The following is a 14,245-nucleotide window of genomic DNA, read 5'->3' as shown; positions in this document are numbered from 1 at the left end:
TTTCTGAGCTGGGTGGGAGGGAATCAAGGGCTCCCTTATTGTTCTGCTCCAACTAGCACCCAGTCATGTCCCCAAGATCAGGTTTTTAATACCTTGAATCTTCATCTCTCTCACTCTCTTGTCTTCATAGCCACAATTCTATCCATATATATATATATATATATTTGCAGGGCAATGAGGGTTAAGTGACTTGCCTAGGGTCACACAGCTAGTGTCAAGTGTCTGAGGCTGGATTTGAACTCAGGTCCTCCTGAATCCAAGGCCAGTGCTTTATTCACTAGCTCCCCCCATATATTTTTAAAATCCAAGTTTCCCCGCCCTGATTGATACATAGGACAAGATCTTCTCAGTCTTTTCACATCCCAGTCACTGTCGCAGTTATCAAATGATACCTCTGCCTGCATAAATACTTATGAGTGTTATCGAGGGGATAGCTTGCTTTCTGCAATAATTATAGGGTAGTATTCCCTTCATCTAGAAATGTTGTCCCAAAGAGTCTTGTGGACTAGATGGAGGTAGATTACTTTTTCTTCTCACAATCAGGTCAGATTACCTTTGTTCGAAAACAACTCCTGGATGGCACAATTTCTAAAGCAGATGGGAATTGTCTTACTCTTTGGGAAAGAAGTAAAAGAGCTAGTTTGGAGATACACCATAAGAAGTCTATGACCTAGTTTGTGTGTGTGTGTGTGTGTATGTGTTTTTTGTTGTTGTTTGTTTGTTTTTTTGTGTGGGGCAATGAGGGTTAAGTGACTTGCCCAGGGTCACACAGCTAGTAAGTGTCAAGTGTCTGAGGTCAGATTTGAACTCAGGTCTTCCTGACTCCAGGGCTGGTGCTCTATCCACTGTGCCACCTAGCTGCCCTTGTGACCTAGTTTGATCAGAGTAGTGGGTGAGGCATCAGTTGAGTGTTAAGGGATGTTTTCTTTTGATTTTGCTTCCTTTCTACCTTTTTTCTGGCAAACCTGGGAGCAGTCTCTGTGCTGTGAACTTAGTCTTTTCCCTTCTGCCTGGCTATAAGGGAGGAGTGTGGCCCAGTTCCCTCTCCCTCCCCTCTCCCCACTGTTTTCACTTTCTGTCTGTCTCTTCTTGTCTTTGTCTCTGTCTGTCAGTCTCATAGGTGATGGGAAGTGTACATGGCCTCACGTTCAGGCAGGCTCCACCGTTTTTAGAATATATATCATTACTAATCCATTGGCATCCTCTTTCCAGGAATAATTGTGACACATTTCTAGGATTATTATTAAGAATCCTATTTACATTAAAAAGGATTTATTTTTATAGACTGCATGCTTGTTTGTGAGGTAACCATCCATGTGCTGGGTGTTCCCATTACATTTTTCTCTTTCTTGAGCAAAACTGCGGATTTATTTTGTGGGATTTAATTTCCTGGTGCTCTGTATCTAAACCTTAAGATTCTAAGCCTTCGACAGATTTGGGGCACAGCAGACTCAATAATAGCTAGTAGAATTTTTTAAAGGGGAGGTTCCCCTCTTAAAGCAGGCTTGTTAACATAGACTCAGGATGGGAAGCTTTCTACTGTAAATATTCCATACAGGATTAGGTAAATATTTGCAGGGAGTGGGGGTGGGGAAGGGGCTGTAAAAGGGCTTCCTGTTTGGGATGGGAAGCTGGGTTAGGTGGCCTCTAAGGTTCCTTCCAGTTGTAATGTTCTAGCATTTGGCAATTGCCCCCTAAGCCCAAGAGGAATGAGAAATGTGGTAGAAGGAAATCTGGGGAAAAAAAGCAGGTTTGAAAGGACAAGGTGACTTGGTATCTTGGTGATTCATGTGGCCTGCTCAGGCCATCATGTGGGGAGTGGTCAAAACCTCCCAGCCCTCCTTGTCATCTTCTATACATGCTTCACCCTCATTGTCTCCAAAGCTCCTGCATGCACTGCCCACCCTGCCAGGAGTGTTTCTTTCCTTCTTCATCCTCTCCCACATCCCACAACAGCCTTCCTGGGCTGTTGTGTGTCTAAAGGGTAGAAACTTGGAAGGGAGCTTATAAGTTATCTAGTCCAATGACATCATTTTATAAATGGAGAAACTTGTGTCCAGAGAAAGGAAGTTCATACAGGGAACCAAAATTTGAACTCAGCTCTTCTGGCCTCAGATTCTTTCTATTGACCCACAGCTCCTCTCTCTCTCTCTCTCTCTCTCTCTCTCTCTCTCTCTCTCTCTCTCTCTCTCTGCAGGGCAATGAGGGTTAAGTGACTTGCCCAGGGCCACACAGTAAGTGTCAAGTGTCTGAGGCCGGATTTGAACTCAGGTCCTCCTGAATCCAGGACCAGTGCTTTATCTACTGTGCTACCTAGTTGCCCCCACTCCTAACTCTTTGAAAACTCTCCTCAGCTTGACTAATATGGAGATGTTTTGCATGACTACACATGTATGGCTTACATTGAATCGCTTGCTTTCTTGAGGCAGGGTAGGGAGGGAGGAAGGAAAAGAATTTGGAGCACAAAGCTTTATAAATGTACGTTGGGAATTGTTTTTACATATAATTGGAGAAAAAATAAAATTCTAAATAAATGAAAAAAATAATAGAAAAAAAAAAGAAAGAAAACTCTGCTCAGGACTGCCCTCACACTCCAGGTCTTTGATTCAGTCACTTCCTCTTGCAAATTTTACCCTCTACTCTCATGTCCTCAGGTACCAATCTTTAAGGTTTGAAAATTGCTTTATGTATTAACTCATTTGGTCCTCACGACCTGGGAGGCAGGTGCTGTTATTATTCCCTCATTTGGAAACTGAGGTACATTAAAGTTCAGTGATTTGCCCAAGGTCAAATAGCTAACAAATTTCTGAGTAGGACTGGAATTCAAGACTTCCTGATTCTATGTTCAATGCTCTATCCATAGTGGCACCTAGCTGCTTCATATTCATGAAGCAGACTTTTGCACTGATCAAATTAACCAGGGTAGAGATTTGAAAGCATCACACACTTCACAGTGGGCATTTCCTAGATCCTTGGCCTTCTGAAGGTCAGAAAATCATCCTTTACTTCCATAGACCTTCAGGGTCAATGCCCAATTGCCATCCATTTTTGACCCACTGGAGCAGCAGATGATGGGGTTTTTAGGAGACTATTTTCATCATGAAGTATCAGAAGGAGCTTTGGATTTGGTGTCAGATAGACCAGGGTCCAAGTTTCATCTTTTGAGGTAGCTTGGTGGCACAGTTGATAAAGCACAGCTCTTAAAGTTAGGAAGACTTGAGTAAAAATCAGTCATTTATAGCTGTGAGATCCTAGGCAAGTTACTAAATCTTCCTCAGCCTTAGTTTCCACATCTCTAAAACGGGAATTGTTTGGAGGATCAATTGAGATAATACTGTAAAATGTTTTGCAAACCTTAGGAACTAGTTATTATTTTCTGTATGATCATAAACAAGTCACGTCACTACTCCGAGTCTGTTTCCTCCTTTGTAAAATGGGTGTAATACATGCAACCACCCTCTGAGGATGTTGTGAGGAAGGTACTTTGAAACATCATTAGAATGCTAAAGAAGTGTCAGTTATTATTTTTGCCATTATGAGCCATTGAGCTTGATGCGTGGCCAGCTTTTCCTACCTGAATCAGCTGTTCTTGCCAGCGATCTCTCTGTGTGGGACTGAGTAATTTATCTGTTGCAGAAAGACAGGGAAGATGGAGTGAGGACTGAGCCAGGGATTAGACCTGCCATGGATTGATTCCCATTTTCCCTGATACCCATCCATCCCTCCCTCCCTCCATCCATCTAGTCAGTAACCATTTGTTAAGCATCTTCTGTGCTGTCTGAAGTCATGGTAATCTCAGCTTGTATTTATATAGCATTTTAAAGGTCTGCAAAGAACTTTATGGATATTCTCTCATTTGATCCTCACAGTGATCCTCAGAGGTAGGTGCTATTATTCGTCCCATTTTACAGATGAGGACACTGAGGTTGAGGGAGAGTAAGTGACTTGCCCAGGGTCACATATTAAGTGTCTGAGGTGGGCTTTGAACTCAGATCTTCTTGAGTATGAGTCTAGCATTCTATCCAGAATGTCACCTAACTGCCTAGTGTACTGTGACTGACACTGGAAGGAGACAGCCAAAATGTAGAAGATATGGTTCCTGTCCTCATGCAGCTTTCAGTCTAATACAGGAGCTAAATCATATACTTGATGGGCAAAGAATCCACCCAAGGAGTCTATACTCCCATGACAATATTGGTAGATATTCCAAAGGAGTGAATTCCTAGAAATTGGAAGTATTCAAATAGAGCCATAGATGTTTCTTGTAGAGGGTGTCCATGCTTCAGGTAGGGGCTGGACTATATTCTATGAACTCATGGGGGATTATACTGCTTGCTCTGGGTGTCACATTTTAGCAGAGACAAGCTGTAGGTTAATCTAAAGGCTGGCAACTGTGTCTAGAACTGGAGAGGCTGGGACCTTAGCCAAAGGCCCAATGCTGTCTCAATGAGGGCTTCAGGCATCAAGTCAAATGCCACAGAGATGAGGGCCTTAGATGACATGCTTGCTAAAGGGCATGCTCCAAGTGGGAGATTTCTGTTGGGTGTGCCTTCTAGCATCCTGAGATACAGCTAGAGTGTGAGCCCAACATGGTTTGTGGGGACCCCAGCCTTTGGCACCAACTGCTCCCCCCAATCCCAAGCTCTCCTATTTAGAGAGGGAAACACTTGTAGTAATGCTGTCCTCTATCATCAAAGGACACAGGAGGGCTCCAACAGTTGCTTATTACATTTTTACATTTTGCTCCCCTCTAAATCCTTGTCCATCAGAGTTCCCATAATCTCCACAGGTAAAATCCCCTGTCCGTGCCCACCTCTCCTTATTGTCCTATCACTATGTCAACTTTGACCCTACCATACTCTAGTCCATTTCCTCCCCTTTGCACAGTATGCTTTGGAATCTGAGTTTTATCATTAACAAATAACAACATTTACATAGTGTTTTAAGTTTTCCATAATTTATGTAAGGTAAGTGCTCCTATTATTCCCATTTTGGAGAGGAAAAATGAAGCTGAGTAAGGTTAAGTCACTGGGTCAGGGTCACACAAATAATATGTGTCCTAGAAGAGACCCACACCTATGTTTTGTCCAGGGTCACATGACTGGCAATGCATCCAAGAAGGGATCAAACCCCAGAGTTTTCTGACTCCCAAGTCCATGCCTCTAATATGCTGTGCTGCCTTTCCCTCCCCTTTATTCTAGACTTCTTACTCTTTCCCTTCTAAGCCTGTCCTTTGTTGCCATATCCTCTGTTCCTCTGGGGTATCACAACTGTTTCTTTGCAGCTTTGACTCAATGGTTGACCAGTTCAACTTCACATTGTCTTGCAACCTTGTCTCCCTCTTTGTCCTCTTGTCCTTTCCACCATTCATCCCTTGCTAGTCCTGAACCCTTAATTACCCCACTCAGTATCTGCCTTTTCTGCTCATACTAATAGGCACTGCCACATCTGCTCCTTCCTTGATTGCATCCACTATAAATCCAAGTTAGCGAATCCCAATGGGACCCTTATTGCTGCAAGGAAAACCATTTATACTTGTTTGCTTGCCCTACTCCTCTCAGTAGTTCATTCAAACCTCCTCTTTTTCTCCTTAAACCTTCAATATCACTCACTTCTCTACCTCTCAGCAGATGGTCTTGGTTTCTCACTTAACAAAGAAAATGGATGCCATCCATCATGAGTTTCTCATCTCTACTCCATACCTTCAAACCTCTCTCAAGGCTTTGTTTTTTTTTTTTCAGAGCAATGAGGGTTAAGTGACTTGCCTAGGGTCACACAGCTAGTTAAGTGTCAAGTGTCTGAAGCTGAATTTGAACTCAGGTCTTCCTGAATCCAGGGCCAGTGCTTTATCCACTGTTCTACCTAGCTTCCCCCCTCTCAAGGTTTTTATCTATTCTCTTCTCCCTTATCCCTCTAAAGAAGTACCTGTTCTCTTTTCCAAGGCTAGCCCCTCTACCTGTATACACTCAATTCTGAGATATGAGATAATATTTGCAAAACACTTAGCACAGTGTCTGGGGCTCCTCTTATTCTTTTCTCTTCTCCCTTCTCTTTTCCTCTCCCTTCTTTCCTCTCCTCCCATTTTCCTCTCCTCCTCTCCCCTCTCTGCCTCTCTCCTACCCTTTCCCTTCACCTGTCCTGTCCTGCCTTACTGCCTATGAATATTCTTGGGTCTATTACATCCTTAAAATACTCTTCACTTGACCCTGCCATCACCTCAAGCTACTATCTTAGATCTTCCCTCTCCCTTTCACTGCCATATTCCTGGAGAAAATTGCTCACACTTTCTTCTCCCACTTCCTTACCACTCATGCATTCCCCTCCTTAGTTCTTTTCAATCTGGTTTCTGACTCCTCCTGTGTATGGAAACTATTCTTCACCAAGGTTACCAGTGCTTTAACTGCTAAGCCCAATAATTTTTCTAAGTCATCCTTCTATTTGACTTGCCTCTCTGTAATCTGTGACACTTATGCCAACTTCTCTTCTTCCTCAGTTTGTGATGCCACTCTCTTGAGCTTCTGACCTCCCTGAACATTTCTTCTCAATCTTCTACTCTTCTGACTCCTCACCCATCTCTTGCAATCTAAATACGGTTGTCCCTCGAGATCCTGTCTTGATCCTTTTCTCCTTTCTATCTATTCTTTTGGTGATTTTATTAGCTTCCAGAGCAGATGATTCCTAAATCTATGTATTTAACTTTAATCATCCTCCATAATGCCAGCCTTCCATTGCCTGCTTCCTGATGGACATCTCCTGCTTGATATATTATGGACATTTCAAACTCAACATGTCCAAAATGGAACTAATTAACTTCTCCCCTAAACCTGTCCCTCATGCAAACCTCTTTATCTTTTTTGAGGTATCACCATACTCCCATCGACACATGTTGATTCCTGTCTTTTTCCTATTTCTCACCACTCCTCTAATCCATTAATAGCTACCATTTATATAGCATTTACTCTGTGCCAGGCACTATGCTAAGCACTTTACAATGATCTCATTTCATCCTCAAGACAACCATGGGAGGTAGGTGCTATTATTATCCGCCCCCCCCCCACCTCATTTTACAGCTGAATAATTTAAGGCAGAGAGCAGTCATATGACTTATTCAGGGTCATACAGCTAGTAAGGGAGGACAGATTTAAACTCAGATCTTCCTGACTCTATGCTCGGTGTTCTACCCACTGTGCTACCTAGCTGCTATAATTGGCTATACTTCTGCAGAGGGTGGCTGACAATGTAAATGTAAAATAAGAGGATTTCTGGCCCTGCATTTTATTTATTTTTTAAAATTAAAAAAATTTTTTTTGCTGGGCAATGAGGGTTAAGTGACTTGCCTAGGGTCACACAGCTAGTTAAGTGTCAAGTGTCTGAGGCTGGATTTGAACTCAGGTTCTCCTGAATCCAAGGCCAGTGCTTTATCCACTGCACCACCTAGCTGCCCCCATGGCCCTGCATTTTAGATGTGCTACCCTGTGGACTAAACAGTGAACTCGGCATATTGGGGACCACTAAAATCACATAGGAAGAACCAAACCATTGGTGGAGATGATGCCCATCACATAGAGAAGGCTGCGATGGGGGAAAATGCCAGTTAGGAAATCTTCCTCGAGCTTGGTGGACACTAGATTCCAAGAGTGTTTGCACATAGCCAAGAGCACGTTGCTTGCAGCATCCTGATAAATATCTTCTAGATCCTAGGGCAGCAGAGGGGGAGGGGGAAAACCCGATTAAGACAGGTGTGTGGGGCAGAAGTCTGATATGAATCAAATGATAGGCACTGAGCATCTAATAGTATACATAGTATTTTATATGTGCTATTTGTATAGCACACACATCTCTGTAATCAATCAATCAGTAAATGTTTATCAAGTACCTAGTATGTGCCAAGCCACTGTGCCAGGCTCTGGAGACACAAAGACAAAAGTGAAAGAGTCCCTTGTCATAGGGAATTTGTATTCTAAAAACAGAGATAACATGGACATATAGAAATGTATACAGAACAAATGCCAAATAAATATCAAGTAAATAAATATGAGTGCTATTGAGGAGGGAGGGCATCACTGGCAGCTGGGGGGCAATCAGCAAAGGCTTTGGGGAGAATGGGGGTATTTGGGTACCCTTAAAGCAGTCCATAAAGGCAGCTAGGGGACACAGTAGGCAGAATACCAGACCTGGAGTTAGGAAGACCTAAGTTTAAATTCAGCTTCAGGTGCTTACTAGCTATGTGACCTTGAACAAGTTAACCTCTGACTGCCTCAGTTTCCTCATCCATAAAATGGGGATAATAATAGGACCTACCTCGCAGAATTGTTATGAGGATGAAATGAGATAATATTTGTAAAGCACTTAGTTCAGTACCTGGCACATAGTAGGCTCTATATAAATGTTAACTATTATTATTATTCAAAAAGAGGAATTTTCTGAGACAGAAGTAATATATTATTACTGTGTATATAATCCTTCTCCAAAGAGATCCTATGGCATAGACTTGGAACCAGAGGACCCAGTTTTGTGGATCAAATCTCTGACATACTGGCTGTGTGATCATGGGTATGTCATTTATAGTTTCAATGTCATAACCACCTTTCTAAGACAATAATTTTCAGAATAGTTGTAGAGAGAATTGTCTTGTAGAGAGAATTTCCTCATCAGAAGTCAATGAAATAAAAGACAATATATACATACATACATATACACATATACATACATACATAGATACACTTGCTTTTATTACCATTGTACAGATGGGAAAACTGAGGCCCATAAAGGTGAAATCCCTTGCTCAAGAACTCTTCCTGTGGTACATTATTGTCATGAGTAAAGTAGCTATTTGTTATCACTGCTTTCCAAGGCCAGCCACAGAGAGAGATTTTTCAAATTCTTAATCTGCATCCAAATTCAAGGAAGATATTGAATTGTCTCAGCCAGAGAGAGCTAGGGTGGCATTGTGGCCTGGAAAGGGTTTCTTGCTACTTGAATGTAAAGCTAAAGAGAATTTGGGAATTCCTCTGTAGGCAGTAGGAATTTTGAGCAGATCAGTGACATGACCAGTAAATTTAGCCTGGCAGCATATGAAGGACAGATTGGGAGGTGAATGAGGGTGAAGATGGGTGGGCCAGTTGGGAAGCTATTGTAGAATAAGTCTAGGCAGGTGGTCATGAGGCCTTGTACCAAGATGGTGACAAAAAGAATAGAGAGGAAGAAGGGATATCTAAGATAATGGGAGGTTTTTTGCCTTCAAAGATCCCAGGTTAAAACCTCTTGCAGGAAAGGTCCTTACCGTGGTCTTGGTCATATTTTCCAAAGCAAGCCCAATAAATCTTTCTCCCCAGTCATCCGGGATGTGTGGAGCTTCAAGGATGATGCTTTCAAGGACCTGGAATAATCGGTACTTGTGCTTGGCAGAAAGCTGTAGGTGATAGAGAAGAGTTACACAAGGAACAAAAATGTTGCTTGACAAGGGGGAGATTGAAAATGACCCTAAATGTTAATAACTGCCTTCTGAGTAAGATCTGAATGGTTCTGGGGAAGGCTCCTCATGTCCAAAACTTCTTTCCCACTGGTTAGACATTCCCATCTTTGTAATTTATTGAGAAGAGTGCTGGATTTGGTCAAGAGGTAATGGTTTGAATGCTAGGTCTGTCATTGAATTATCAGTTTCTTCATCTGTAAACTTGGAATAATACTTATAAGAATACATAGGATAAAAAAAAATAGGGGCAGCTAGGTGGCGCAGTGGATAGAGCACCGGCTCTGGAGTCAGGAGTACCTGAGTTCAAATCCGGCCTCAGACACTTAACACTTACTAGCTGTGTGACCCTGGGCAAGTCAACCCCCAATTGCCTCACTAAAATTAAAAAAAAAAAGAATACACAGAATAAGTTGCAGTGGTGGTCTGAACCTGTGGTTCCACTGGTGGTAAGAATATCCAGGAAGGAAACCCTCCTTTTTAGTGTATATTAGAAATTTCTCTATGACTTGTAGTCTCTATTTTCTCCAGTAAACCCATCCTCATTTTGAGGAATTCCAAACTCTTAGGGTAGTACTGGAGAGGAAAAGGAGAATTTTAAAGGCTGTTTATGGGTTACTGTGAATCCTTTAGTTTATTTACATTTTATGTGCTATGGAATTAAAAGTTGTCCTATAGCTGAAATACATTGTCAGATGGATGCTTGCATAGGACCTGAGTAACTTTTCACCCATATGTGAAACCTACCCATGAGATATAGATTTCTAGGGGATACTTTAGGTGGGGACAAATGACCCAGAGAGTACATTTTAAGAAGCTTCCAAGATAGAACAAGGTATGTATATACCTAGAGTATGGGGCACAGGGTTTCAGTTTACACATGCCATGTGATGAAAGCTGACTATACTGGATACCCACCTCTTTCCAAGGAGGGAGGGAGGGAGAGCAGGAGAGAGGGAGAGCGAGAGCGAGAGCGAGAGCGAGAGCGAGAGCGAGAGAGAGAGAGAGAGAGAGAGAGAGAGAGAGAGAGAGATGCCAACAGAATGAGTGAGAGTGAGTGATGAATTCATTAAGAAGTAACCCTAAGCAGCAAATAAATTGTACCATCCTAGGTAGCTATTCTTCTCTGGCTCACTTATGATTGATGCATTTATAAAGTACATCTGAATAGACTGTTTGCTCTTAAATATAAAGGAATGTACCTTCAGGCAAGAGAGAAACAGTAGACCACTCACAACCAGACTTGTCCTAGCAGAGCTTGTGACTTTCTGGTTTGAATTTACATGTGCCATGGTATAATTTGTGCCAGGTACTGTGCTAAGCACTTAACAAATATTATTGTTTTAATTCTCCCAACAATCCTGGGTGTTATTATTAACCTCCATTTTACAGCTGAGAAGAAGGCAATCAGAGGTTAAATGATTTGCTCTGGTTTTCACAGCAAGTGTCTGAAACAAAGCCCAGGATCAAGACAGAAGGCTAGAACCCAGAACAGCTAAGTCACAGAATTGTGCATTTCCTCATTATATCCTTTGTTAGATAGCAGTAGTAGGCTGTTAGGACACCTGTTTCTCTTCCTTGAATACATAAATGAACTATTCCAAAATGTATTGAATAGTTACAAAACTGAGAGCTACACAGGTCTGAGGGGGATGGTTATTACCAAGATGGGGAATCAGGGAAGTCTTCCTGGAGAAGGCAGGCTTTGAATTGGGATTTAAAGGATGAGTGAGAAGGAAACTTACTTTTTTAGTTTGAGACAGGAGTATATTTGAGAAAGGTTAAATTTGGGGTGAGTGTGATAAATAGGTGGATTTTTTTTTTAGTGAGGCAATTGGGGTTAAGTGACTTGCCCAGGGTCACATAGCTAGTAAGTGTTAAGTGTCTGAGGCCGGATTTGAACTCAGGTCCTCTCCTGACTCCAGGGCCGGTGCTCTATTCACTGCGCCATCTAGCTGCCCCTGGATTTTTTTTTTTTAGGCAAACAAAAGCTACCAAGAGCTACAAGTGGAAGGAGAAGGGAGGCATTGGAGATCAGCAGTTGATGAATAAACATTTATTAGGTATCTACAATGTGTTAGGCATGTGCTAGGCTATAGAGATGACAAAATGAGCACCATTTTCTGCCCTGAAAGAGCTTACAATCTAGCACTGGGAAACAATATGTTCATATGCACATATGTATGTGTATGTGTATGGGTGTGTATATATATATACACATATATCATATATAATATATGCTAGGTAATTGAAAAATATGTACAAAATGGTTTTGGGAGGAAGGTAGTAGTAGCTCAGGGAGGGGGAACAGAAAAGACTTCAGGTAGCAGTCAACAGCAAACATTAGAAGGAAACATCTGTGCTGAGTCTTGAAGGAAATGAGGAATTCAGAGATGGAAGTAAAGGTGTGCCTGCCTCCCTGGCATGGGGTACATCCAGTACAAATGTACCAACATAGGAGAGTTGTGAGTTATATGGACGGAGTAGGTAGTAAAAGGTCAGGAATTGAATAATGTTGCTAAATAAGAATATACAGAGAGAAACATGCTGATGTCAGAACTATGGACAGCACCAACATTAAGGCCCTGGGCAGAGGAGCTGGATTAAAAAGCTATAAAACCTGAGACTTAAGAGAACTGAAGTGATTTGTTTATAGTGATACTGCAAGTAAATGAGCAGCCAGGGCTTCATCCAGGCCTTCTGACTCAAAGGCTAATCCTCTTTCCATGAGTCACCATTTAGAAGTTCCTTATCTAGATGATAAACCATGTGAGGACAGGGATGTGCAGATAGTGTCATTCCCAATATTCAAATGCTGATGTGAAACCAGATTACTGATTACAGTTTGAAGAGAATTTAAAGTTCAAGGTTATGCCCTCCCTCATTTAGCAGAAACAGAATCCAAGACCCTGAGAGGGGAAGAAATTTGCCCCAAACTGGGCAGTGAGTCTATGGTAAAGCTACAAGTTTTATCTAGGTCTCTCCTGATTTTCTAGGCTCAGAGCTCTTTAATCTGAGCCAAACTTTCTATCTTAAAATGACTCCATTTCAATGTTCCTACCTCTGAGTTGTCCACGAAGTAATCATTGATGGTCTCCAGTACCATGTTCTGCTCCACCTTAGCTATGTTGTTGAGTTTCTTCGTTACCATTTTTACTCGGGGAATGTCAGAAGTCCCCAAGTCCTGCAGAAGCTTAAAACAGATGGCTGAAGTGGACAAGACAGGATGGAAAGGAACAGGGTTATGATGTGACATGGGTAGGGGGTTAGTTAGCTGACTGAGCACTTGGTATTTTATCATTGATTCTAACTTAGTGATCCTCCTGACAACTGAATTTGTGCCTCTCTCTAGGCATGTTGTTTTCTGCCCTGCCTTTTTTAAAAATTAAACTTTGTCTTTCCTTTTCAATAAACACTTAAGAAGTGTTTATTTTCTCTCCTTTTCTCACTCCCCTTCCTGAAAAGAAAAAAACAAACTCTTAACACATATGTATAGCAAAGCAAAACAACTTTCCATATTGGCCATGTCCAAAAATGCATGTGTGATTTTGCACCCTGAATTCATCCATTGTTTGGAGACCATAAATCCACCCATTTGACCCAGCTAGACCATTACTAGGACTTATACCTCCCAAAGAGATAAAAGAAAGAATAAAAGGATCCATACGTACAAGAATATTGTAGGAGCTCTTTTTGTGATGGCAAAGGACTGGAAACTAAGGGAGTGCCTCTCAATTGGGGAATGACTGTGCAAATTATGACCCCCACACATAAAGGAATAACTTATGCCCTATTTTATGGTTAGTTTCTCAGAGCTGACAAAGGCCATAGTCCAGTGTTCTCCTCTCAGAGATGTGGAAACAGATGCAGAGAAGTGACTTGCTTGAGCTCACATAGTGACCCAGTGCTGAGACTAGAACCCAGGTCTTCTGACCTCTAGAACTAAGGGCTCTTTGAACTATACTTTCCTGATTTCCAAGCTGTTCTCCTGGTTTAAAACCTCAAACAGATGTTCACTCAGAGATGTCTGCTGTTCTCTCACTCTTCTATATTGTGAGTGACTGTTTAACCAGAGGCTCCCTTTCTATGCTTGGGCCCACAGGAGGCACCAAGTCCTGCTCACTGATGAATTGAATGACCATGAGGAAGAGGGTTGGAGAGTACCATAGGGCCAGTGGCCTATCTCCCAAAGTAACTCATAACAAGTCACTGACCAATATTCCAGGTTGTTTGTCCTAAAGAAACCAGTTTATTCATTTATAACATGGCATGTGATAAGGTCTACATGACATAATTCACCTTTCCTTAAAGATCAAATGATGAACCTGAGAAGGAAGACCTTGTAAAAAGATTATCGCGTGTGTGTGTGTGTGTGTGGTGATAGAAGATATCAGGCTCACCTGAATTGTATGCCTCCTCCATGAATATTTTGTAGTCTTGTGGTGCAAAGGCTGCCTGATTACTCTTGGACTTTTTCAGTAAGATGCTGGTGGGTTTGACCATACCTTCCCCACAGATGAAATCTTTATGGATGGGCTTACTAGGTTTTCTGGTGGATGTTTTCCAATTTGAAGGGAAGAGGGGAGATAATCTAAAGTAGAAAGCACAGCAGTGAATGTGTTAACATCATGAACAGGAGTGGCAGAGTACATCTAGTCTGGACATCAATGACGGGCCATCAGGAGTTCCACTTGCTCCTATTTTGGGGAAAGCCATCTTTGAGAGGAAGCAATATATAATGGAAATAGCATTACTCTTGGAGTTAGAAGGCCT

General features: G+C 42.0%; 1 protein-coding gene across 1 annotated transcript in view; it reads right to left on the bottom strand.

Annotated features, from left to right (window-relative positions):
* LOC122727413 (maestro heat-like repeat family member 5) overlaps nucleotides 1-13,975 on the bottom strand; it is a 96,679-nt gene extending 82,704 nt beyond the window's left edge. Inside the window, exons 1-5 of the mRNA XM_043964954.1 lie at nucleotides 13,873-13,975; nucleotides 12,534-12,679; nucleotides 9,284-9,412; nucleotides 7,538-7,697; nucleotides 3,575-3,627 (exon numbers count right to left, since the gene is read on the bottom strand). Of these exons, the coding sequence (XP_043820889.1) occupies nucleotides 3,575-3,627; nucleotides 7,538-7,697; nucleotides 9,284-9,412; nucleotides 12,534-12,679; nucleotides 13,873-13,975 (591 nt within the window). The remainder of the gene's footprint in view (nucleotides 1-3,574; nucleotides 3,628-7,537; nucleotides 7,698-9,283; nucleotides 9,413-12,533; nucleotides 12,680-13,872) is intronic.
* Between the last annotated feature and the right edge of the window lie 270 nt (nucleotides 13,976-14,245).

The sequence above is a fragment of the Dromiciops gliroides genome, chromosome 1 (assembly GCF_019393635.1).
Source record: "Dromiciops gliroides isolate mDroGli1 chromosome 1, mDroGli1.pri, whole genome shotgun sequence".
In the NCBI taxonomy this organism is placed as follows: Eukaryota; Metazoa; Chordata; class Mammalia; order Microbiotheria; family Microbiotheriidae; genus Dromiciops; species Dromiciops gliroides.
Note: the sequence above shows the minus strand (reverse complement) of the source record. Positions and strands in the feature narration are given on the sequence as shown.